This window comes from Bos taurus, chromosome 5 (genome assembly GCF_002263795.3).
Source record: "Bos taurus isolate L1 Dominette 01449 registration number 42190680 breed Hereford chromosome 5, ARS-UCD2.0, whole genome shotgun sequence".
In the NCBI taxonomy this organism is placed as follows: Eukaryota; Metazoa; Chordata; class Mammalia; order Artiodactyla; family Bovidae; genus Bos; species Bos taurus.
The window spans coordinates 64,435,974-64,462,548 of record NC_037332.1 but is presented as its reverse complement, the minus strand read 5'-3'; the positions used below and the strand labels follow the sequence as shown (position 1 = coordinate 64,462,548).

The 26,575-nt window shown below is 40.7% G+C and overlaps 1 protein-coding gene across 4 annotated transcripts in view; it reads right to left on the bottom strand.

The window, feature by feature from the left end:
- The window catches only part of NR1H4 (nuclear receptor subfamily 1 group H member 4), an 81,291-nt gene that overhangs the window by 15,203 nt on the left and 39,513 nt on the right, over positions 1-26,575 (bottom strand). For 2 of the 4 annotated variants that reach the window (XM_005206662.5, XM_005206661.5), the window contains 4 exons: positions 8,478-8,630; positions 6,208-6,341; positions 4,101-4,199; positions 3,682-3,781 (listed from right to left, as the gene is read on the bottom strand). In XM_005206662.5, the coding sequence (XP_005206719.1) occupies positions 3,682-3,781; positions 4,101-4,199; positions 6,208-6,341; positions 8,478-8,630 (486 nt within the window). 4 annotated transcript variants of the gene reach the window in all.

Below are 26,575 nucleotides of genomic sequence, written 5' to 3'. Positions count from 1 at the left end.
TCTTCATCTCCAAAATGGGGATTATAAAAGTACCTGCTTCTTAGGATTGGCAGAAGTATTAATGAAACAATTGCATTAAATAACTTAGTACAGTTTTTGACATACAGTAAGTACTTAAATAATGTTAACTATTATTATTACAATAGAATACTATGCAGTTCTTAAAAGCATGAGACTGATTTACACATATGGACATGGGAAAATCACAGATGCTTAAAAAAAATACTCCCAAAGAAATATATATTTTATGATCTCATAAACGTTAAAAAACCTACATGTGTGTACATTTGTAGAGATAAAAATATGTGAAAGAAATCAAACCAGACTTCTGTTAATGGTGGACTAGAATAAAGATGATACAGGTGGGTGAAGAGGGGACTTTCTAACCCTAACTTTCTGCTCCATATATTTCTGCGTTGTTTGAGTCAGGTGATTGAATTACTTACAATGGACACCAATTTATTCAGAGTTTTTCCATCTAAAACTTTAAAAAATGGAGTCAAAGATTCCTTCTTTGCCTGCCTGCTGAGCCTGCCTTCTGAGATGGCCCAGATCTACGAGGTATGATTTTTAAGGAGGTTTGGAAAGGTAGGAATTTTTTTTATCAAAGTCCATTAATCTTTTAAATTCATCCCCCCATTGATAAGCAAACATTTAAGTCCTTTTCCATAATTTGTATTTTAACCAAGTATAAAATCAGATTGTGAGAGTAAAGAATAAGCTTTTTCAAATTATATTCCCTGTCTACCTCCTACCCAAGATTCTGAATCACACTTTTAGAAGCTATGCCCCTTTGTTTCTCTTCCTAAAATATAACCCAGAAACTTAAATCAGGCCCGAAGTCTCATTTCCATCTCAGTGTCACAAATGCCTGATCAGGCCAAGTCTCAGAACCTCTGTAAGTAGCAGCTCTGCTGTAACCATCTCTTTTCCTACTGGTAATGAATAACCTTCCCCTGTTCTAAGAATTTGTCTTTTCTGTCTCTTAAAAAAAAACAAAAGTCACTACCTTAAAGACCCTAAGAGCTCCTCTGAGGGCAGGAGCCTTGCTGAGTCTCCAGCACCCTGGATAGTGCCTGGCACAGGTTATGCTCAAAGTGCTGAAAGACTCTTGCTGCGTCTTTCACAAAATACCCTTTCATACTGGTATTATATCCCTATTATTATTATACATAATAATGTTGTCATTTCTAAAGTTATTGTTAATCAATATTCTTAGTTTCTCAAGATTTTCTTGCCTTTAATTTCCTGCTGTATTTAAATTTTTTTCCTTCTACTTTATTCATAAAACATGCATTAATTAAACATGCATTAATTGTTTCTCTCCCTCGGGAACTATGTTAGGCATTGGAAATGAAGAGGTGTATAAGATTCTTGCCACTGCTTTCAGATAAGCCACCTTCTTGTAAATAAGATTCTTTCTTTTCTTCAGTTATTCCTTGGTTCAATACCAACTGACCATTTGAACTGAAAAACCTTTTCCCATAAGCAACCAAGAACATCACATTCTCCCTTTCCTAGTTCTACCCCTGACCTAGTTTCCACTCTTGTACAATCTTGGTTTTGATCAAGATTGCTTTAGCTAAATTAGCATACAACAAATTAAGTTTCTCTTTCATTGTTAATAAAGGAATGAGATATATTAATGTTTCAATGATAAGAACTTTCTCCCAACGTTTTATGACTTTTACATAAGTTTATGTCTATCTATGACACATTTAATAAAATAATAGCATAATGCTAGCAGAAGAAAGCAAATTAAATGTCTAATTAAAATCCTACATCAGAAGTTACCTTCTATAACAATATTACAGTGTTGTGCTACTATACAAGGTATATACTCTACTAGACCATGGGTTTCTAATGTACTGCTTCTGTTGCTGCTAAGTCGCTTCAGTCATGTCCGACTCTGTGCGACCCCATAGATGGCAGCCCACCAGGCTCCCCCATCCCTGGGATTCTCCAGGCAAGAACACTGGAGTGGGTTGCCATTTCTTTCTCCAATGCATGGAAGTGAAAAGTGAAAGTGAAGCTGCTCAGTCCTGTCCGACTTCTAGCAACCCCATGGACTGCAGCCTACCAGGCTGCTCCGCCAATGGGATTTTCCAGGCAAGAGTCCTGGAGTGGGGTGCCATTGCCTTCTCCGTCCAATGCACTAACATATTTTAAAAACACTGAAACAACTTAAATCTATTGACTTAGCATTGATAATGCAGCTGGAAAATGGGGGCTGGGGAGGGGTGTAACTTTGGGAGGTAAGAATCTTGAATTCCAGTTAACGCACTGGCACCATCTAAATGGGGCTTCCAAGGTGGCTGCCTGCCAATGCAGGAGACTCAGGAGACGAAGGTTAAATCCATGGGTTGGGAAAATCAGCTGGAGAAGGGAATGGCAATCCACTTCTTGCCTGGAAAATTCCATGGACTGTGGAGCCTGGTGGGCTACAGTCCATGGGATCACAAAGAGTCAGACACGATTGAGCATGCACACACAATCTAAATGATTATGGATAAGTCCCTCTCCCTCATCCTCCACATACAACTGTTCATCAAGCCCTATCAATTTTTGAGTCTCTCTTCATTTCCTCTGCATTGCTTTATTTCAAGCCCTTTACCTAGATTGGTGCAGTAGGCATACTAACTGATTCTGACTACCTGCAATGCTTCCCTTTTCAAATCCATCTTATACAAACCCAATAAAGTCATATCTCTGTAACATAAACTTCATCATGTTGTACTTCAAAAATAAATAAATAAAGCCACCAAAACCCCTTACCATCCAGGGGATAAGAATTAAATCCTTTAGTTATGTCCTCATCAGTCTGGTACCAATCTGCCTTATGTCAAACCAAGGAGCCCACCATAGATACACTGAATCTTCTCTCCCATCTCTAATAATTCTATTCTTGTTCATGCTTCATTACATTTTCACAAGCAGATCTCTCAACTTGGAATGCCCCTTCTTTCCTATCACCAGGAAAACTCCTTTTTTGTTTTATACCCAAATCAATAAGATTCTTTCTGAAGCCTCCTAGTCTTTCTCAGGTACAATTAGGAACCACTTTCTCTCTCTTCAAACAGTGCTTTGTATACATTAAAATTTTTTTTAGCCTTTAGTTACTCTACTTGAAGGTAATTGTTAGGTACTTATTATAGTGAAAGGGAACGTCTTAGCTGCTCAGTCGTGTCTGACTCTTTGTGACCCCATGGACTGTAGCCCGCGGGGCTCCTTTATCCATGGAATTCTCTAGGCAAGAAAACTGGAGTGCGTAGCCATTCCCTTTTCCAGGGAATCTTCCCAACCCAAGGATCATACCTGGGTCTCCCAAATTGCAACCAGATTCTTTACCATCTGAGATAGCAGTTGAGACACAGAGTCAGACATGACTGAGCAACTTTCACTTAGTATAGAGCAGGTATCAGAAATGCTTATTGGATGAATAAATGGACGAATAACAATTCTGCAAAGTTTCAATTTTTAATCTGTCATTTGGTGAATTATTATAAATGACTTGCTGATGAGTGGAACATGATCTGGCCCTAATATTTCATGTCTGTAGTAGACACATGAATTTAGAGCAGATGTGAGATGACTCCCATTCGATGATAAACAGACACCTGCCTTTCAATGTCACAAGAATACTGTACAGTATAGTAGAGAAATAAGTATGTGCAAAGATACCTGGAAGTTTTTTTGTGAATTCTACAAGAACCTGTACATGACTGGTAGCCATTTCAGTTAAAATGATAAAATTTTCTTCTGCGCTGAATTCTTCTTTTAACTAAATTTTAAGGAAAAAAAGCAAACAATAAGCAGATCAGAGAAATCAACATAAAATTATTAGACTACAGAATCATATTTATATGATAAAATTTAAGACCCAACTCATATTTTCAGATCTTTGGAGAACAAATGCTATTACCAAGCTAAATATGAGACTTATTCTTTGTTTAATGTAGCAAAAAGTTTAAAGTATAACTTTAATTCTAAGCCCTAATCATTTTAAAGTAACATATTCATATATAAATTTGACCTCCAAGGTAGTCAAAGCTCGAGAAAATATTAACTTCAAACACATAATTTTCAGATATTGTACATACAAATTTATTTGTTATTTCCTGAGGCATCCTCTGCTTGCTATATGAATCCATAATATAATGAAGAAGATTCTGTTGATCTGGGGTGAGTTCAGTTTTCTCCTACACTGGCAAAAAAATAAAAGGTGTTAGGGAAGGTGGTTATAAGGCATGTTTCTCATATATGCATTCATCTAGAGTAAACCACTAGCAGAAACTGTTGAAAAAAGCCCTAAATACGGCAGAAACTGTGCATGCACTCTGTTATAATGTGTACTTGCTTTCTCTGGGCCATTGGACAAGCTATATCACATTTCACTAAATTTGTCCCACGTGGCTAATTTTCCTATCTACAAAACATGGATAGCAAAATATTCCTTTCATGTATTTCTTATGAAGAAATAATAATCTGGATATGAAGCCTATCAAGACAATTCATAAAATTACTGAAAATTCAAAGTTTAATCATAACTAAGAACAGCTTCCCACATATAAAATGGAGACTCCACCTAAGTGTAGTTATGTGGAACAGGGATCAACCAACTGTAGCCCATGGACTAAATCCACCTGGTTTTATAAATTTATTTCAACAGAACTACACTCGCTTTTCAGTGTATTGTCTATACTGCTTTTGCACTACAATGGCGGAGTTGAATGGTTCTCACAGAGACCGTGTGGCCAAGGCCTAAAATATCTGGTCCTTTATAGAAATGTTACCAACCCCTTAAGTAGTGAGTCATCAATCTGGACAATTCAGACCCCAAACACCTCTTTCCCTCTGATTAGCATCTTTTGTGAGATGAGACTAATTGTGTCAACTCGTTGCTTCCTTTACCAAAGTATTATTGACAAAGCACTGTGGCAAAGCAATATAGCCGACCCTTGAACAACACAGGGTTTGAACTATGTGGGTCCACTTATGCATGAATTTCTTTTGTTAAACATGTTCTGCTGCACTACAGAATCTGTGGTTGGTTTTTGAATTCACGGACGCAGAACTGAGGTTACTGGAGGGCTAGCATGTGAAATAACATGTGGATTTTCAACTGCTTGAGAGTGGATACCCGTAATCACCCTCATGTTGTTTAAGGGTCATCTGTACTTTTAACATAAAATTATTTTTTCTGAAATGAATACAACAGAACATAGTTGCAAAACTAAACATGGATGACATTTTCATCAGCCATATAATATTGAGAAAGGTATGACTTGACTGATCATAGATTACTCGTTTTTCAACTAATGGAAAGTTAAAATTTTTCCAAAAGTCCTGTGCACCATCATCATATGTTTGGCCAAGCATCCAACATGCTGTTCCTCTGTTTTGTCTGAAATCCTGAAAGGATTTCTTGAGTAATTTGTGACCTCGGTGGGAATGGCCTTTCCTTATTGATCCACAGATGTGTATTCACCCTGTCTTACCCCATGAGGACTAATCCACAAGCCTCTATTGAATCCACATCCTTTCTGGTCTGAGCCTCCCTTCTCAATGACAAGGAAAAAATGTCATCAAAATGTGGCTTTAAAAAATCCTCTTTATATCCCAAGCCATTCCCACTGGCAAACTCGGGGAAGCAGGAGAGGAATGGAGTCAAGGAGATGGGGAACTTGCACTTATTTTACTTCATCCATGTTTATATAGGCTTCCCTGGTGGCTCAAGAGTCTGCCTGCAAAGCAGGAGACCCAGGTTTGATCCCTGGGTTGGGAAGATCCCCTGGAGAAGGGAATGGCTTTTGTTATCTTTTGAATTTTTACATGGAATCATATATTACTCTTTTGATTAAAAAGCAAAGAAGAGGGACTTTCCTGGTGGGCCAGTGGCTAAGACTCCATGCCCCCAACACAGGCATTGAATTGAACCCCCGGGTTCATTTCCTAGTAAGGGAACTAGATCCCATGTGGTGCAACTAAAGATCTTGTTTGCCACAACTAAGACTTGGCACAGCCAAATAAATATATAAATATTTAAAATAAATAAATAAAAAGCAAAGAAGAAATCCACTTGACACACACTTGAAATGAAATCCTGGTTGTGGCTGTGGCCCTCGTCTGAAAGCCCCCCGCCCATGTCACGACATCCTGGAAGCTCAGCAGCCACTGGTTCTGACCAACACCGTGGCCCATCATTACCCTGCATGACTTAGTTGTCGAGGTCACTTGTCGCAGGTCACGTCCTTCACTGTCTTCATGGATGGCCTGATCTGCATGCTGCTTCACGTTTTTTCTCAGTCGTTTAGATTTACACTGAATTTCAGTTAACAAGCCTGAAAAAATAAGCAGAGTCTTCACCATCCAAGGAAAGTCCTATTGGATGTGTGTGGTCACAAGGCAGCTGAGCTATAGTCAGCTCTAAAGGTCTCCTTTGCCATCTGGCACTGAGCTGATTCCAGCCCTGCTGACACTGTAAGACTTGACCTTGAACAAGAAATATATCTCCTGTGAGTCTCAGTTTCTTCCTTGATAAAATGGAAATGATATTTACCCTATAGAGTTTTTTGTAGATTAAATATGACTAGGTCACTTTTTAAAATGAGTAAACAAAGAATCTGTAATAACAAAGCATTGTACAAATGTAAGGTAGTCAGTAAAAGAAGGTGAGTGACACTCACCCTCTTCCTGGCCTAGGGGGCCTTGGAAGCTAGTGTTTCAAAACATATTATTTTTCATTGATGTTTACATAATGTACTGTAAGAAGTATATTCAATTTCACATTAAACACAGAAGTAAATGTGTTGGGTAAAATGAGGTCAACATCCTTTAGGGAAAAATCTTAAAGTTCTGTTAATTTTCAGAATTGTATAAATTATTGAGAATATAGTTATAGATGAAAATAACTCCAGGGGACTTTGAAATTTTTTTTTTTAAATAATCATGGGGCTTCCCTGATGGCTCAAAAGTTAAAGAATCTGCCTACAATGCAGGAGACCCAGGTTTGATTTCAGGGTAGGGAAGATCCCCTGGAGAAGATACTAGCTACCCACTCCAAAATTCTTGCCTGGAGAACTCCATGGACAGAGAAGCCTGCCAGGCTACAGTCCATGGGGTTGCAGAGTTGGACATGACTGAGCAACTAACACTTTCACACTTTGAATAATCATACAATATCATCATGAATTTTCACTTAAACAGAACAATCTAAAATACTGGAGAACAATCTCCCATGTTCCCATTTAACTTCCTCATTCTCTCAATGTTAATGAAACAGATCTCCAAGAATTTCTTTGTCCAGGGCATGTATTTTATAGGATCATACAAAAGTTCCTGTATCTGTTGCTGGATGAGTCTGTGTTTTCATAAATAATATTATAGACTCTTGTAGGTAGGATCATGAAAAATGTCCTCAGGACTTAGTTGGAACAGGTTCATATTTAAGTGATGAGGAACATGAACCACCTAGGATTGAAGTGAGTGTTTCCACTGGAAGATTGGATTCCAGCCGCAGCCCCTGCTGCAGTCTCTTGTTTCATACATGCTAAGAAGAGATTGTGATCGGCCACTATAAAACTTTCATCCATCCAGAGCTGGATTATTTACACTGCCCTATTTTTTTCTCCTTCCTGCACGCATTATTTCTTTGGGTCCATCCCAGTTGCCTATGGTTGGGGAACAATAGAACTGGAGTCATCTTCCAAAGGATTTTATTTCATGTGGCATTCCCTCTGTGAATGTTATCATCTCCTTGGTGATGTTTGTTTGTCTATTTGTGTTTTGAGAAGGAAGAGGACATATCTCAGAATCTGAGGGGTCTGCAGAATTTTCAGAATGAAAAATTAATATGTTACATACTAGCGTGCATCCCAAATTCTGATGAAGATTACGGTTTCTCACAAAGCCAGCAGTTAATACAGTGTTTCTTTATCTGATCGAAAGACCAAATTATATTAAAACTCGGAGTAGTTAATTTCCTGTGTAAACCTATACAAATTGGTTCAAAGCTGCACAAAGAAGGAGTCTTAATAAAATGACTTGGTTTAAAACTCTATCTAGACAATTCAGAGGCAGTTATATCTTATAAAACATTTTTAATTTTCCCCACAGCTGTGAATTTTTATGCTAATTAATAAGTAAGCAGGATATTATATTTGGAGGAAACTTTTAGACTTTTATTCTTTGTAGCTAATTAAAATGTGCTATTTTGGCTATATGTTAAAGCCACTTCACTTCACATATAATTCATTGCAAGAATGGACACTAAAATACAGCTGTTTCTTTCAGGTGTATGAAGTGCTCTGCAGCTGACAGTTTGGACAATTTCAGTGGTTCATTATTCTTTTCAAGAACTTAGATGGTTTACTAAGTCCCTTCCTCAATTTGTGACCTACCATTCTAATCATATGGATTACCTGACATCTGCCTCCTTAAGAGATTTTTAGTGGAATTTAATTGCTTGATGCAAATACCTGTATACATACATTCAGCCAACATTCCCATTTCTTTGCATTTCCTTAGTCGACACTCTTGGCACTTCCTTCGCATGTACATGTCCATCACACAGTTGCCCCCGTTTTTACACTTGTACACAGCGTTTTTGGTAATGCTTCTTCTGAAGAAACCTGGGGAAGAAACACAGAAAGGAGTAAGAGGCTACTAACAACACACTCGACTCCAGAGATGGCAGAGCATCTTCTCATGAACCCCTGCAGGGCACCCAGGCCATCCTCGACCATACCTGTAACAGATGTCCTTTTGGTTGCACTGCATGGTCCAGATTGGCTGCTATTTTAATGATTTATCTCTCAAAAATAAAGACATGCTTGAATGATAGCCTCTCTTAGAAAAACTCTTGGTTTTAAAAGATAGATTACTTTCATTAGTGTATCTTTACAGGGAGACAATTACCCTCTAATGAGCTCTAGGTGCTAGTGATAAAGAGTTGAATAAGTCATCCCTGCCCTCTTACAGTTTATGGGCTGAGAACAAAGAGATGCAAACAACCAAATCAGGGAAATTCTGTGTTCCTGGGCTGTGCTGGGGCAAAGAAGCTGGCTGAATGGTTAGTTCTGGATGCAGAGGTCAGAATCAGAAGCGAGAAATGAGCTGTCTTAAAAAACAAGGTACTGTTTACCAGGCAGACAGGGAGAGGTCACATTTGAGGTTTCATTTCAGTACTTAATATACCCGCTTGGTATAATAATAAACATGCATACCTTGCTTTAAAAATAAGCATCTCCCTGAAGAAGATGTAGCCATACCCACTGCTGCTTCAGTTCAGTTGTCTGGAGTAGGGCAAGGGATTGACTGACTCCCTCTCTGCTTCTCCTGTTCCTCCTCCACCCATGGACCTGGATGACCATAGTTCCTGGCTCTTCCATGGCAAATCAAGAAAGAATTGTGGGAGACAGGGGAGGAAGTGACAGGAAGTGCTTCCTTGGCTGGTGTTGTCAGAAGCTGGTTTCTACCTAGTGAGTTTCTGAAATCGACTCTTTATCCCACAGGTCCTGTTATTTTGAGAACTCCTCCCCTCTCCTTGATGAGGGTGAATATGTATCTCTTCTAGCCCATGGCTTGTATCTCCCTCTGCATCCAGGAATTTGGCAATTCACCTCCATTCGCTTTCTTCTGACATCCCTCCATGTGGCGCTTTTAGCATGGACTTAACCCCATGCTGTTTTCTCTGCTCCAACAAACTCAGACCTATCTCCCACCTATCTATGAGCAGTCAGCTACCTGCCCTCTTGACCTTTCAACTCCTCAGGTGAAAGTCAGACATCGATCTCTGGTGTCCCTCAGCTGTGGGAATATTTTTCAGTCTCCTCAAGGGGTCTTGTTGACAACCCTTCCACTGGGCGCAGGGCAGCAGGGCCTCCTCAGTGCACAGACCTTATCTGGGGAAGAGGGGTATCTTTTCCTAATTCCCATAAAAGCTCCATACTTTTTCCACTGGTGTTGAGTGTTTGAATGTCTCCTGTGGAGGTATTTGTCAGCAGTGGCCTGCCACTAGGGCAGGGACTCTGGGTGCAGGAGACCTGGGTATGGCATAAGCCCTCTTGGAGGAGATTGCCATTAACTCCACCACAGAGCCACCAAAACTTACACAGGACTGGGGAAACAGATTCTTCGAGGGCACAAATAAAGCCTTGTGCACATCAGGACCCAGGAGAAAAGAGCTGTGACCCCACAAGACACTGACCCAGACTTGCCCACGAGTGTCCAGGAGTCTGGCAGAGGCGTGGGTCAGCAGTGGCATGCTGCAGGTTGGGGGCACTGAGTGCAGCAGTGTGTGCATGAGAACTTTTGAAAGAGGTTGCTGTTATCTTCATTCAGTTCAATTCAGTTGCTCACTTGAGTCCAACCCTTTGAGACCCCGCTGACTGCAGCACGCCAGGCTTCCCCGTCCTTCACCAACTCCTGGAGCTTACTCAAACTCATGTCCATTGAGTTGGTGATGCTATCCAACCATCTCATCCTCTGTTGTCCCCTTCTCCTGCCGCCTTCAATCTTTCCCAGCATCAGGGTTTTATCAAATCAGTTAGTTCTTCGCATCAGACGGCCAAAGTATTGGAGTTTCAGCTTCAGCATCAGTCCTTCCGATGAATATTCAGGACGGATTTCCCCTGGGATGGACTGGTTGGATCTCCTCGCAGTCCAAGGGACTCTCAAGAGTCTTCTCCAATACCACAGTTCAAAAGCATCAATTCTTCGATGCTCAGCTTTCTTTACAGTCCAGCTCTCACATCCATACATGATGACTGGAAAAACCACAGCTTTGACTAGACAGACCTTTGTTGGAAAAGTAGTGTCTTTGATTTTTAATATACTGTCTAGGTTGGTCATAACTTTTCTTTCAAGGAGTAAGTGTCTTTTAATTTCATGGTTGCAGTCAGCATCTGTAGTGATTTTGGAGCCCAAAAAATAAAGTGTGCCACTGTTTCCTCATCTATTTGCCAGGAAGTAATGGGACCAGATGCCATGATCTTAGTTTTCTGAATGTTGAGCTTTAAGCCAACTTTTTCAGTCTCCTCTTTTACTTTCATTAAGAGGCTCTTCAGTTCTTCTTCACTTTCTGCCGTAAGGGGGTGTCATCTGCATATCTGAGGTTATTGATATTTCACCCGGCAATCTTGATTCCAGCCTGTGCTTCATCCAGCCCAGTGTTTCTCTTGATGTACTTTGCATATAAGTTAAATAAGCTGGATGACAACACACAGCCTTGACATACTCCTTTTCCTATTTGGAACCAGTCTGTTGTTCTCTGTCCAGTTCTAACTGTTGCTTCCTGACCTGCATACAGATTTCTCAAGAGGCAGGTCAGGTCGTCTGGTATTCCCATCTCTTTCAGAATTTTCCACAGTTTGAGGTGATACACACAGTCAAACGCTTTGGCATAGTCAATAAAGCAGAAATAGATGTTTTTCTGGAACTCTCTTGCTTTTTTGATGATCCAGCGGATGTTGGCAATATGATCACTGGTTCCTCTGCCTTTTCTAAAATGAGCTTTAACATCTGGAAGTTCACAGTTCACATATTATTGAAGCCTGGCTTGGAGAATTTTGAGCATTACTTTACTAGCATGTGAGATGACTGCAATTGTGTGGTAGTTTGAGCATTCTTTGGCATTGCCTTTCTTTGGAATTGGAATGAGAACTGACCTTTTCCAGTCCTGTGGCCACTGCTGAGTATTCCAAATTTGCTGGCATATTGAGTGTAGCACTTTCACAGCATCATCTTTCAGGATTTGAAATAGCTCAACTGGAATTCCATCACCCCCACTAGCTTTGTTTGTAGTGATACTTCCTAAGGCCCCCTTGACTTCGAATTCCAGGATGTCTGGCTCTAGGTGAGTGATCACACCACTGTGATTATCTGGCTCATTAAGATCTTTTTTGTATAGTTTTTCTGTATATTTTTGCCACCTCTTCTTACTATCTTCTACTTCTATTAGGTCCATACAATTTCTGTCCTTTATTGTGCCCATTTTTACATGAAATGTTCCCTTAGTATCTCTGTTTTTCTTGAAGAGATCTCTAGTCTTTCCCATTCTGTTGTTTTCCTCTATTTCTTTGCACTGATCACTGGGGAAGGCTTTCTTATCTCTCCTTGCTATTCTTTGGAACTCTGCACAAAATGGGTATATCCTTCCTTTTCTCCTTATGACCAACCTACATAGCATATTCAAAAGCAGGGACATTACTTTGCCAATAAATATCCATCTAGTCAAGGCTATGGTTTTTCCAATAGTCATGTATGGATGTGAGAGTTGGACTGTGAAGAAAGCTGAGTGCCAAAGAATTGATGCTTTTGAACTGTGGTGTTGGAGAAGACTCTTGAGAGTCTCTTGGACTGCAAGAAGATCCAACCAGTCCATCCTAAAGGAGATCAGTCCTGGGTGTTCATTGGAAGGACTGATGCTGAAGCTGAAACTCCAATACTTTGGCCAGCTCATGCGAACAGTTGACTCACTGGGAAAGACCCTGATGCTGGGAAAGATTGAAGGTGGGAGGAGAAGGGGATGACAGAGGATGAGATGGTTGGATGGCATCACTGATTCGATGGACATGAGTTAGATTAAGCTCCAGGATTTGGTGATGGACAGGCAAGCCTGATGTGCTGCAGTCTACAGGGTTGCAAAGAGTCAGACCCGACTGAGTGACTGAATTGAACTGAACTGAACTTCCACTGGTGCCCCCAGGGGCAGACAGCTGCACCCCACCCCTGTGAAATGGGGATGTGGGATTCCCAGCACACTAGTCACATTTCCTAAACCTTTACAGCTCCCTCTGTAAATTCCTCCTCACTTCAAACCTTCAAAGTGGGCACGGTATTTAACTAGTCTTTAACTACCCACCACAAGATGGGCTTGCTTAGAATTATAGCATCTATTGTCTTCTTGCCTCTGTCAAAACTGAGACAGCTGTGTCCTTCTATTTTAACAGCCTATTGGAATAATAGCTGACATTTACCAAACACCCACTGGCTTTTGTTCTAACCACTTCACTTGCATTATTTATTTAGTCTTTATATCAATTTTATTATGAAGATAATATTATGTGTCCCCATATTACAGATGAAGAAGAAAGGTACATAGAGGCTAAGTACTTTGGTCATGAGCACATCGTTAAAAGGTGGACTAGAACGTTCAAATCCAGGCAGTCATGCACCAAACCCCACACTCTTAACCACGAGGCTATAATTGCCCCTCTCACATCAGAAGAGAATCACTTAATATTAACTCCCCTGCAAGCTTCATCAAAGAATGCAAGAGCTATACCAAGATGAAGAAAACATTCCTGTCCTCAGAACTTCCAACTTAGTGGCAAGGCAAAGAAATAAAATCACAGTATAATGCAGTGGAGAGTAATAGGAGAGCTAATTAAGTAATAAATTATTGTAATGTAGATGAAAAAGTGATCATTCTATGGCCATACTAAATTCTTGTGAAGGATATGCCACATTAAAGGGGAGACAGCAGTTCCATCATAGACTTAGAGATTTGCACATTTGTTATTACAATTTCCCAAGCAGAAGGCAATAAAAATTGTTTTAATAAGATAAGTATATGACACGTTCCCATCACTGAGAAGTCTAGTGTCTTAAGGAAAAGGCATTATCTGGGCTGGGAATGAAAGAAACTGGAAGTGAAGTTGCTCAGCCGTGTCCAACTCTTTGTGACCCCGTGGACTGTAGCCTACCAGGCTCCTCTGTCCATGGGACTCTGATTAATTCCAAGTAGGGGAAGTCACTCAGAATGATTCAGGGCTATTCTGAGCCCATATGTCTTTTCCTCAAGACACTAGACTTGACCTGGGTTCGATCCCTGCAGGGGTTGGGAAGATCCCCTGGAGGAGGGAATGGCAACCCACTCCAGTATTCCTGCCTGGAGAATCCCCATGGACAGAGGAGCCTGGCAGGCTACAGTCTACTGCGTCACAAAGAGTCAGACACGACTGAGCAACTAAGCACAGGGGGAGTCACAGAACTCGTGATGGAATTAGAATTTGAGCTGGACATCAGAGAATAAGTAGAATTTTGAAACATGGACTTTGAAGGAGGAAGGAAAGACTGGTAAATGAGCAAAGGCATGGAGTTATGGAAATTCCAAAGAAGGGTTGATAATCCATCTTGATGGGAGGGTAGAGTGTGGGGAGAATTAGTGGGAACTGGATGAGGGCATGTGGTGGGACAGAATATGGTTAAATGAACTTGAATTCCAAGCAAAGAAGCTGAAATACCTTTAAAGGGTTTTGGCATGGGAGGGTCTAACCTAATGTGTATGTTGGGCAGATGCCTTGGAGCAAGATCAAGGTGGGACAGGGAGACTGGAGACTGGAGACAAGAGTCTGTTATGGCCAGAGGGTGATGGATGCCTGACTTAGAGGCAGTGAAAACAGGGCGGAGGAAACAGGAACATTCAGGCCTGGATAACCAACTCAATATGAAAACAGGCTGAAGAAAAGGTTAGAGACGTCAAGGTTAAAAAAGTCATAAATTTGCTTGTAGATTTGTCAGCTAGTGTAACTCTCAGTAAGAAAGATACTACCGTTTTCCTAAATGTCAAATCTAACCACATGAAGTCTAAAAAAAGTCTGTTGATATTGGGAGTGCAAATACCAGATCATGCATTTCAAAAGAAACTATAGACAAAAAAAAAAGAATTTTTTTCCCTGGTACCAAATGATTGAACTCAATGACCACTTTAGCCTACCTGAGTTAATATTTCCACTTATTCTCAGCCCCTCCCAAGGATGATTCACTCTAAAATCATGATCAGTACTGATAGTTCAATAATTAACAGAAATAAAATTCCTTATTCCAAGATGAGTCGAAGGATAATTCTGCAGGGTTTTTTGTTTGTTTGTTTTTATTCTGTTAATATTGTATTAATACTGAGAAGGAAATCATTATCATCTCAATAGCTGAATTAATTAGCTTTCACTCTGAGGTGGCAACACAATACTATCATTATATCACTTAAATAAGGCTACATATACAGTATTTATACTTATGCAAATCCATCCATACACATACCTCTGCTTCTATCCAGTGCATATTCAACAATGCCCATATCAAATAAGTCACTTGAAAATGAATAGAAAGAAATATTCTCTGAGGAACAGAGGCTCCCTGGTAGTCAAAGATGAGTAGACAGGGCTGGCATTGCCATCTGAGGAGTATGTTGCACTAGGAGGGTTCCTGGAGGGGGCAGGTGAATAGCTATGGTAAAATGGACCCCTCAATTATGCAGAACACTGGACATCCTGCTTTTTTGTTTGGGGCTTCCCTGGGCATCTGTCTGCAATGCAGGAGATCTGGGCTTGATCCCTGGTTGTGAAGATCCCTTGGAGAAGGGAATGGGAATCATTCAAGTATTCTTGCCTGGAGAATTCCATGGACAGAGGAGCCTGGCGAGCTACAGTCCATGGGGTTGCAGAGTCAGACACAACTGAGCAATTAATACGTTCATTTTCACATACAGACAGAACCCATATACTGCCAAATCATACATACATGCATGCCTATACAAACACACATTCACATACTGGACTCCAGGGACTGACAGTAGGCCACCCATTAATTTGAAATCAATAAAATGTTGGTTGATGCTTAAACCTTTAAGGCTTTTTTTTTCTTTTTTTTTTTGACCAAGGCCCTGAATCCTATTTCCTTGACCACAGCTCAAACTCATGCCCCCTGCAGTAGAAGCAAGGATTCTTAACCACTAGACCACCAGGTAAGTCCTCCCCTGGCTTTTTCAGTTCAGTTCAGTCATGTCCGACTCTTTGCAACCCCATGGACTGCAGCACACCAGGCTTCCCTGTCCATCACCAAATCCCGGAGCTTAATCTAACTCATGTCCATCGAATCAGTGATGTCATCCAACCATCTCATCCTCTGTCATCCCCTTCTCCTCCTGCCTTCAATATTTCCCAGCATCAGGGTCTTTCCCAATGAGTCAGTTCTTGGTATCAGGTGGCCAAGTATTGCAGTTTCAGGTTCAACATCAGTCCTTCCAATGAATATTCAGAGATGATTTTTAGGATTGGCTGGTTGGATCTCCTTGCAGTCCAAGGGACTCTCAAGAGTCTTCACCAACACCACAGCTCAAAAGCATCAATTCTTCGGCACTCAGCTTGCCTTATAGTCCAACTCTCACATCCATACATGACTACTGGAAAAAACATAGCTTTGACTAGACGGACCTTTGCAAAGCAATGTCTCTGCTTTTCAGTATGCTGTCTAGGTTGGTCATAGCTTTTCTTCTAAGGAGCAAGCGTCTTATAATTTCATGGCTGTAGTCAACATCTGCTGATTTTGGAGCCCAAAAAACTAAAGTCTCTCACTGTTTCCACTGTTCTCCAATTTATTTGGCATGAAGTGATGGGACTGGATGCCATGATCTTAGTTTTCTGAATGTTGAGTTTTAAGTCAACCTTTTCACTCTCTTTCACTTTCATCAAGAGGCTCTTTAGTTCTTCTATTTCTGCCATAAGTGTGGTGCCATCTGCATATCTGAGGTTACTGATATTTCTCCTGGCAATCTTGATTCCAGCTTGTGCTTCATCCAGCCCAACATTTCACAGGATGTACTCTGCATATAAGTTAAATATGCAGGGTGACAATATGCCTTGACGTACTCCTTTCCCTATTTGGAACCAGTCTGTTGTTCCATGTCCAGTTCTGTTGTTTCTTGTCCTGTATAAAGATTTCTCAGAAGGCAGATCAGGTAGTCTGGTATTCCCATCTCTTTAAGAATTTTCCACAGTTTTTGTGATCCACACAGTCTAAAGCATAGTCAATATGGCATAGTCAATAAAGCAGAAGTAGATGATTTTCTGGAACTCTCTTGCTTTTTTGATGATCCAATGGATGTTGGCAATTTGATCTCTGGTTCCTCTGCCTTCTCTAAATCCAGCTTGAACATCTGGGGGAAGTTCATAGTTCACATACTATTGAATCCTGGCTTGGAGAATTTTGAGCATTACTTTGCTAGCGTGTGAGTTGAGTGCAATTGTATGGTAGTTTGAACATTCTATGGCATTGCCTTTCTTTGGGATTGGAATGAAAACCGACCTTGTCTTGTCCTATGAGCACTGCTGAGTTTTCCAAATTTGCATACTGAGTGCAACACTTTCACAGCATCATCTTTCAGGATTTGAAATTGCTCAACTGGACTTCCATCACCTCCACTAGCTTTGTTCATAGTAATGCTTCCTAAGGCCCTTGACCTAGGAAGACTTGATTTCTCATTCCAGGATGTCTGGCTCTAGGTGAGTGATCACACCATTATGATTATCTGGGTCATGAAGATCTTATTTGTATAGTTCTTCTGTGTATTGTTGCCACCTCTTTTTACTATCTTCTGCTTCTGTTAGGTCCATACCATGTCTGTCCTTTATTGTGCCCATCTTTGCATTAAATGTTCCCTTGGTATCTCTATTTTTCTTGAGGATATCTCTAGTCTTTCCCATTCTATTGTTTTCCTCTATTTCTTTGCATTGATCACTGAGGAAGGCTTTCTTATCTTTCCTTGCTATTCTTTGGAGCTCTGCATTCAAATGGGTATATCTTTCCTTTTCTCCTTGGCCTTTTGCTTCTCTTCTTTTCTTAGCTATTTTTAAGGCTTCCTCAGACAACCATTTTGCATTTTTGCACTTCTTTTTCTTGGGGATGGTCTTGATCACTGCCTCCTTATACAGTGTCTCGAACCTCCATCCATAGTTCTTCAGGCACTTTGTCTATCAGATCTAATCCCTTGAATCTATTTGTCACTTCGACTTATAATTGTAGGAGATTTTTAAACAGCAACAAACACCATGGCTTTTTAAACAGCAACAAACACATAGGACTAAGCAATTAGTTATCTAACTTCCAATATGGCCTAAATAGAGTCAGCGTTTAGTTCTGCCTCAGCAGACTGTAGCATAAAAAGGACTCTACCACCCACTTTATAGGGGCTTCCCTGGTAGTTCAGACAATAAAGAATCTGCCTGCAATGCAGGAGACCTGGCTTTGATTCCTGGGTTAGTAAGATCCACTGGGGAAGGGAATGGCAACCCACTGCACTATTCTTGCCTGGAGAATTCTATGAACAGACCATAGGGTCGCAAAGAGTCAGACATGACTGAAAGACTAACACTCACTTATACATGACTTATTTTGTATCAGACACTTTAAAACATTTTGCATATGGTGTTTCACTTAACATTCATAACAATCCTATGAGGTAGACTTATTCTTATCTCCCTTTTACAGATAAGGGCACTGAGTTACACAGAAATTAAGTAATTTGCTCAAGGTCCCACAGATAGTAAATAGTAGAGCTCAGATTTGAACCCTGATACGCTCATTTCATGTAAAGATGGGCTCAATAAAGGACAGAAATGGTATGGACCTAACAGAAGCAGAAGATAGTAAGAAGAGGTGGCAAGAATACACAGAAGAACTGTACAAAAAGGAGCTTCATGACCCAGATAATCATGATGGTGTGATCACTCACCTAGAGCCAGACATCCTGGAATGTGAAGTCAACTGGGCCTTAGAAAGCATCACTATGAACAAAACTAGTGGAGGTGATGGAATTCCAGTTGAGCTATTTCAAATCCTGAAAGATGATGCTGTGAAAGTGCTGCACTCAATATGTCAGCACATTTGGAAAACTCAGCAGTGGCCACAGGACTGGAAAAGGTCAGTTTTCATTCCAATCCCAAAGAAAGGCAATGCCAAAGAATGCTCAAACTACCGCACAATTGCACTCATCTCACACGCTAGTAAAGTAATACTCAAAATTCTCCAAGCCAGGCTTCAGCAATATGTGAACCATGAACTTCCAGATGTTCAAGCTGGTTTTAGAAAAGGCAGAGGAACCAGAGATCAAACTGCCAACATCTGCTGGATCATGGAAAAAGCAAGAGAGTTGCAGAAAAACATCTATTTCTGCTTTATTGACTATGCCAAAGCCTTTGACTATGTGGAGCATAATAAACTGTGGAAGATTCTGAAAGAGATGGGAATACCAGATGACCTGACCTGCCTCTTGAGAAACCTATATGCAGGTCAGGAGGCAACAGTTAGAACTGGACATGGAACAACAGACTGGTTCCAAATAGGAAAAGGAGTACATCAAGGCTGTATATTGTCCCCCTGCTTATTTAACTTATATGCAGAGTACATCATGAAAAATGCTGGGCTGGAAGAAGCACAAGCTGGAATCAAGATTGCCGGGAGAAATGTCAATAACCTCAGATATGCAGATGACACCACCCTTATGGCAGAAAGTGAAGAGGAACTAAAAAGCCTCTTGATGAAAGTGAAAGAGGAGAGTGAAAAAGTTGGCTTAAAGCTCAACATTCAGAAAACGAAGATCATGGCATCTGGTCCCATCACTTCATGGGAAATAGATGGGGAAACAGTGGAAACAGTGTCAGACTTTATTTTTTGGGCTCCAAATCATTACTGATGGCGATTGCAGCCAGGAAATTAAAAGACACTTACTCCTTGGAAGCAAAGTTATGGCCAACCTGGATAGCATATTAAAAAGCAGAGATATTACTTTGCCAACAAAGTCCATCTAGTCAAGGCTATGGTTTTTCCAGTGGTCATGTATGGATGTGAGAGTTGGACTGGTAAAAAAGCTGAGGGCCGAAGAATTGATGCTTTTGAACTGTGGTGCTGGAGAAGACTCTTGAGAGTCCCTTGGACTGCAAGGAGATCCAACCAATCCATCGTAAAGGAGGTCAGTCCTGGGTCTTCTTTGGAAGGACTGATGCTGAAGCTGAAACTCCAGTACTTTGGCCACCTCATGCGAAGAGCTGACTCATTGGAAAAGACCCTGATGCTGGGAGGGATTAGGGGCAGGCAGAGAAGGGGACGACAGAGGATGAGATGGTTGGATGGCATCACCGATTTGAAGGACATGAGTTTGGGTGAACTCCGGGAGTTGGTGATGGACAGGGAGGCCTGGCGTGCTGTGATTCATGGGGTCGCAAAGAGTCGGACAGGACTGAGTGACTGAACTGAACTGACTGAGGCTCAGTTCCAAACTGTATGCACATAACCACTATATCATGCTTTCCTTCTGGTAAGATTGCATTCCTAAAAATTATCTTTTGACATTAATGTCCCCAAATCTCTAATTCCTGTGAAATGGTCCACAGTTTCATCCCTATTCCCAAACTTTTTCGCAGACATTTCCCTGGTGGTCTAGTGGCTAATACTCCCCACTCCTAATGCAGGGGACCTGGATTTGATCCCTGATCAAGGAGCTAGCTCCCACATGCTGCAACTAAGAGTTCACATGCCACAACTAAAGATCCTGCATGCTGCAACTAAGACCCAGCAGATCTAAATGAATAAATAGGTATTTAAAACAAAAAAACAAAACTTCTTCAGAAACATCCTATTCTCCCTCTCCCATCTCAGCTGTCTTTTCCACAGCTGCAACGGAGTACAGACTAGAGAGAATTGATGCCAACACTAAACTAGGTAAACTTGGTCTCCATCACATAATTTCTTAGACTTCAGGATCTCAGTTCTTCTCTTTGAGTTGCTTGGTGAAAATTTTAGAACTCAACAACAGACTCCTGATCACCTGGCAGGTGACTGTTTTAGATCACTGTTTTTGAAAAAGCAAACTATCAAACTCTTGAATTACAGTTGATGAAAATTAGCCTTAACTATTTAGTTTATGCTAATGGCTTCTCTGGTGGGTCAGTGCTAAACAATCCGCCTGCCAGTGCAGGAGAAGGAAATGGCAACCCACTCCAGTATCCTTGCGTGGGAAATCCCATGGACAGAGGAGCTTGGTGGGCTACAGTCCATGGGGTGGCAAGAGACGGACACGACTTAGTGACTAAACAACAATGTTGTTTTAAGTCCCCCCTCCCCCTTATCTCTTAGGGAGCCACAAAAATATGTTGACCTGGTTTTTCAACACTTATTTTTATCACTACCATTTCTCTTTTTAATTAATTAATAAATCTATTTATTGGTTCACTGGGTCTTCATTGCTGCAAGCCGGGGCTATAGTTGTGGTGTACAGACTTCTTGCCATGGCTCCTCCTGTTACAGAGGATGGGCTCCAGAGCATGTGGGCTTTCAGTAACGGCCATATATGAGCTCGGTAGTTGTGGCGCATGGGCTTTGTTGCCCAGCTGCAAGTGGAATCTTCTTTGACCAGGGATCAAACTCATGTCCCCAGCACTGGCAGGCAGATTCTTAACCACCAGGGAAGTCCACTACAATTTGTAATAATCTTTTTTTTTTCTTTTTTTTAAATTTAAATTTATTTATTTTAATTAGAAGCTAATTACTTTACCATATTGTATTGGTTTTGCCATACAGCAACATGAATCCGCCACGGGTGTACACATGTTCCTTAAATAAGTTTAAAAAGATCTGACTTTGAATTATCTTTGGAAGTTGTCTAATGTCACTCCAAAGTAGACAAATCTCCAGACAACTAAGTAGTCAAAGGGCATTCATCATACTTCTATACTCCCTCTGGGGGGAAAAAATACCATGAAATAAGAGAAAAATTCAATAAAATATCATAGCTATAAAAATGTTTGAATACAACTTCATTAGTGTATCAAAAATGTTGACAAACCTCAGAAAGACAGAAATCAGAGTAAATTTATGAAGAAACATGGCCATGGTGCAGAAGAGTCAGGAGTAGTAGCAATGGGGAAGTGCCAAGTTCAGATACAAGTAGATGCAGAGAGGGCCCTGAAGCATTGATGAGGAACACTGGGTTAAGTCAGGGGTTGGCTAACTATAGCTTAAAGGATCAGTTTAGCTCCCTATTTCTGTATGGCCCACAACCTGAGAATGATTTTTACACATTTTAATGGTTGAAAGAAATCAAAAGAAGAATATTTGTAGTATGTAAGAATTATATAACATTTAAATGTCAGCATCCATAAATAAAGTTTTATTGGAACAAAACCATAATCATTCATTTACATATTTACTTCTGCACTACAATGGCAGAGTCAAAGGGTTGTGACAGAGATCTTAATACCTGCAAAGCCTAAAATACTAACTTTCTGCCTTTTTACATACAGAAAAAGTTTGCCAGCCCCCATGCTAAGCCAGGGATAGCAGTAGTACTTGCACGCAGTCTCAAGCAACGAATATGGGTCAGTGAGGGAGAGGAAGGAGGAACAGGGAATCCTTATGCCCAGATCACAAGGACCAGAACATTCCATCTAACAGCAAATCTTGTCCTCCCTCCTGACAGGGAAAAGCAGGACACAGAAACACAAAGAGCATCCTTTGAGGGGTGGGCAAGGAATCTCCTTGTCTACTCAATGAGATTACTCTTGTTTCTAGTCATTTGGGAATTGTCTTTGCACAATTAAGTGCTTCCTCTCTCTTGAGTCAATGAAGAGAGACAGAAGACATAAATTATTATTATCAGAAAAAAAGAGGGCCATCCTAATAGTTTTATGTAGCCTCAATGTGCCAGGAAGAAACACACAACCATCTTAATAGTTTTATTTATTCCTGATGACACATCTGGAGTGGGGTCCTCCATCCTGCAGGCAATGCTGTCATGTCCCTAGTCAGCATCCTTTCCTCTCCTAGACTTTGTTACAACCTTTCCTTTTCAGTCTCTCAACACCACGTCCATACTTCTGACTCTCAGCGAATGACTGAGCTTCTCATTTGACTGACAAAATTGAACCTTTCAGAAGAGAATTTCCATGTGTGCCACCATGAAATCCATCAACCTGTCTGTATCTGTACTACATAATCTGGTTTCCTTCCTTTTACTAAAGATGGACTGGTCCTCTTCTAAACCAAACCCACCCTAAAATAAAAGCCTCCCTTAGCCCCCATCCTTCCATTCATTGCCCTGCTTCTCTGCTCCTCTTATGACAAGACTTCTTTAACGAGTAGTCCACAGTGGCTGTCTCTACTTGATCTCCTCCCTTTTCTCTTAAACCATGCCAATCAGACTTTACCCCACCACCACTGAAAAGGATCCTCCACTTGATTCAGTTCTCAGTGCTCATCTTGACTGAACCAGTGTTTGATACAAATATGTGCTTCCTCTCTCTTGAGTAAATCAAGATAGAGAGAAGACATAAATTACTACTATCAGAAAAAAAATAGAGGAACATTACTGCTAATCCCATGGATATTAAGAGCATAATAAAGAAATATTACCTTAAAAATTATATGCACCTTCTCCATATCTCTAATTCTGTGTTTGTAAGGAGGGAAGATAGTTCTGTGGAAATACAGACTATCCAAATGACCAAAAAACAAAATGCAAAACACACAGAAAAAATGAAACCACAAGTGATTATCAATGTTTGCCTCTGGGAAGCAGGAGTTGAGGTGGAAATGGTTGGGCAGGGGCTTTTCCACCATTTGACTTTTGAAAAAACGTGTGCTCATTTCTTTGAACAAATGTCTCAGTGCCTAAAGGAATTGAGAGCAAAATCACTGACACCCTCAGCCCTACTGGGTATCTCTGGGAGAATGAGGGTAAGTGTAATGTCACTCTGCAGGAGTTTGCCTTCAGGTCTTTAACAGCCATTTAAACTCCCAGGCAGGCAAATTCCCAGTGACTAAAGGCTGTTCCCTTTAGTCACTACTTTCATATCTACATACTGCTTATATATTGAAACTTTTTTTTTATATATTAAAACTTTTTTTCTTGTTTAAATCTAATTTTTATCGTCTTCAGTTTCTCTTATATCACTGCTCTATATTTATTTAAAATATCAATTTTTATCCATTGGAAATCACCCTCCTACGATTTCATTTTTCTGCATGTTCTTTTAGATACTATTTTACTACTTTTGTATTTTTAACCCTTTTTGTTTGTTTTCCTGATTTCTCCTTTTATTTATTTTAGCTCAGCTGTGTGAACGGTTTTCCTACTTTGCTTTAAATGGTGACACTGAGTGCAAGAAGTTTGTTTTGTTCACCATTGCATTTCCTATGCTTAGAAAAATGCCTGGAATATAGCTGGTATTTAATATTTGCTGAAAAAAACTGAATTAATTCAAATTCCCAGCAGCTAGAGGCTTAATTAGTTAATAATGGGAGGAGAGAACCAAGATCATGGTATCTGGTCCCATTACTTCATGGCAAATTGATGAGGAAAAAGTGGAAGCAGTGACAGATTCTATTTTCTTGGGCTCTGAAATCACTGCAGACAGTGACTGCAGCCTCAAAATTAAAAGACGCTTGCTTCTTGGAAGGAAGCTATGACAAATCTAGACAGCATATTAAAAATCAAAGCAAAGACATCATTTTGCCAATAAAAGTCCATCTAGTCAAAGCTGTGGTTTTTCTAGTAGTATACACATGTGAGAGTTGGACCATAAAGAAGGCTGAGTGCTGAAGAATTGATGCCTTCAAATTGTGATGCTGGAGAAGACTCCTGAGAGTCCCTTGGACTGCAGGGAGATCAAGCCAGTCAATCCTAAAGGAAATTAACCCTGTGTATTCACTGGAAGGACTGATGCTGAAGCAGAAGCTCCAATACTTTGGCCACATGGCGTGAAGAGCCAACTCATTGAAAAAGACCCTGATGCTAGGAAAGATTGAAGGCAAAAGGAGAAGAGGGCAACAGAGGATGAGATAGTTAGATAGCATCACCAACTCAATGGACATGAATCTGAGCAAATTTTGGGAGACAGTGAAAGCCAGGGAAGCCTGGTGTGCTGCAGTCCATGGGCTCACAAAGATTAGAACACAACTTAGTAACTGAACAACAACAACAAATGATCCAAATTAGTGAGGCTGGATGAAGACAAGAATAACAATCATAAAATAGCAGGAATTCATCAATAAAACAACAATAACATTTGCTTTTTGAACACTCAAATATGCCAGATACAAAGTTGCTGCTGCTGCTGCTGCTAAGTCACTTCAGTCATGTCCAATCCTGGGAGACCCCATAGACAGCAGCCGAGCAGGCTCCTCCGTCCCTGGGATTCTCCAGGCAAGAACACTGGAGTAGGTTGCCATTTCCTTCTCCAATGCATGAAAGTGAAAAGTGAAAGTGAAGTCTCTCAGTCGTGTCCGATTCTTCGAGACCCCATGGACTGTAGCCTACCAGGCTCCTCTGCCCAAGGGATTTTCCAGGCAAGGTACAAAGCTAGATGTTTTAAAATCAACGTCTCATATTATTCTTCATGGCAATCCAGTGATAACAATAATAATAGTGGATGGACATTTATACTATGTTAACTGCTTTATCATGAGAAATGCTGAGCTAGAAGAAGCACAAGCTGGAATCAAGACTGCCAGGAGAAATATCAATCACCTCAGATATGCAGATGACACCACCCTTATGGCAGAAAGTGAAGAGGAACTAAAAAGTCTCTTGATGAAGGTGAAAGAGGAGAGTGAAAAAGTTGGCTTAAAGCTCAACATTCAGAAAACAAAGATCATGGCATCTGGTCCCATGACTTCATGGGAAATGGGGAAACAGTGGAAACAGCGACAGACTTTATTTTGGGGGGCTCCAAAATCACTGCAGATGGTGACTGCAGCCATGAAATTAAAAGATGCTTACTCCTTGGAAGAAAAGTTATGACCAACCTAGATAGCATATGGAAAAGCAGAGACATTACTTTGCCAACAAAGGTCCGGCTAGTCAAGGCTATGGTTTTTCCTGTGGTCATGTATGGATGTGAGAGTTGGACTGTGAAGAAGGCTGAGCACTGAAGAATTGATGCTTTTGAAGTGTGGTGTTGGAAAAGACTCTTGAGAGTCCCTTGGACTGCAAGGAGATCCAACCAGTCCATTCTGAAGGAGATCAGCCCTGGGATTTCTTTGGAAGGACTGATGCTAAAGCTGAAACTCCAGTACTTTGGCCACCTCATGAGAAGAGTTGACTCATTGGAAAAGACTCTGATGCTGGGAGGGTTTGGGGGCAGGGACGACAGAGGATGAGATGGCTGGATGGCATCACTGACTTGATGGACGTGAGTCTGAGTGAACTCCGGGAGTTGGTGATGGACAGGGAGGCCTGGCGTGCTGCGATTCATGGGGTCGCAAAGAGTCGGACACGACTGAGCGACTGAACTGAACTGCTTTATACACATTACCTTATTTAAATCTATGTCAAAGCTTTCTTGAAAATGAAAGGTGTTAGTATATGTAAAGTCTCTAGATAAAGCCTGTACAAAATCATCACTCAATATATGTTATTTATCTGTCTCTCATCCTCACATTACCATCATCATCATCTCACCCTCCTCCTCCTCATCTTTATTATTATCCTCACTTTACAGGTAAGGACTCTGAAGCCCAGAGACATTAAGTAACTTGGAAGAGAATCAGCTGGTTGGAATCCAGGTTGTCTGCCTTCCGAGTCCTACTCATCCCAAGATTTTGTAACACTTATTACAAAAGGCATACCATGCAGTGAAATTCTTTAAGATAATTTGACCTATAGAGTTCTTTGAGATTCTTATTGCATTTTATAAAATCAGACTCAAAATCAAATAGGATTTCAGTAAGCTTATAAGTTTGCGACCCCATGGACTGTAGCCTGCTAGGCTCCTCCACCCATGGGATTTTCCAGGCAAGAACA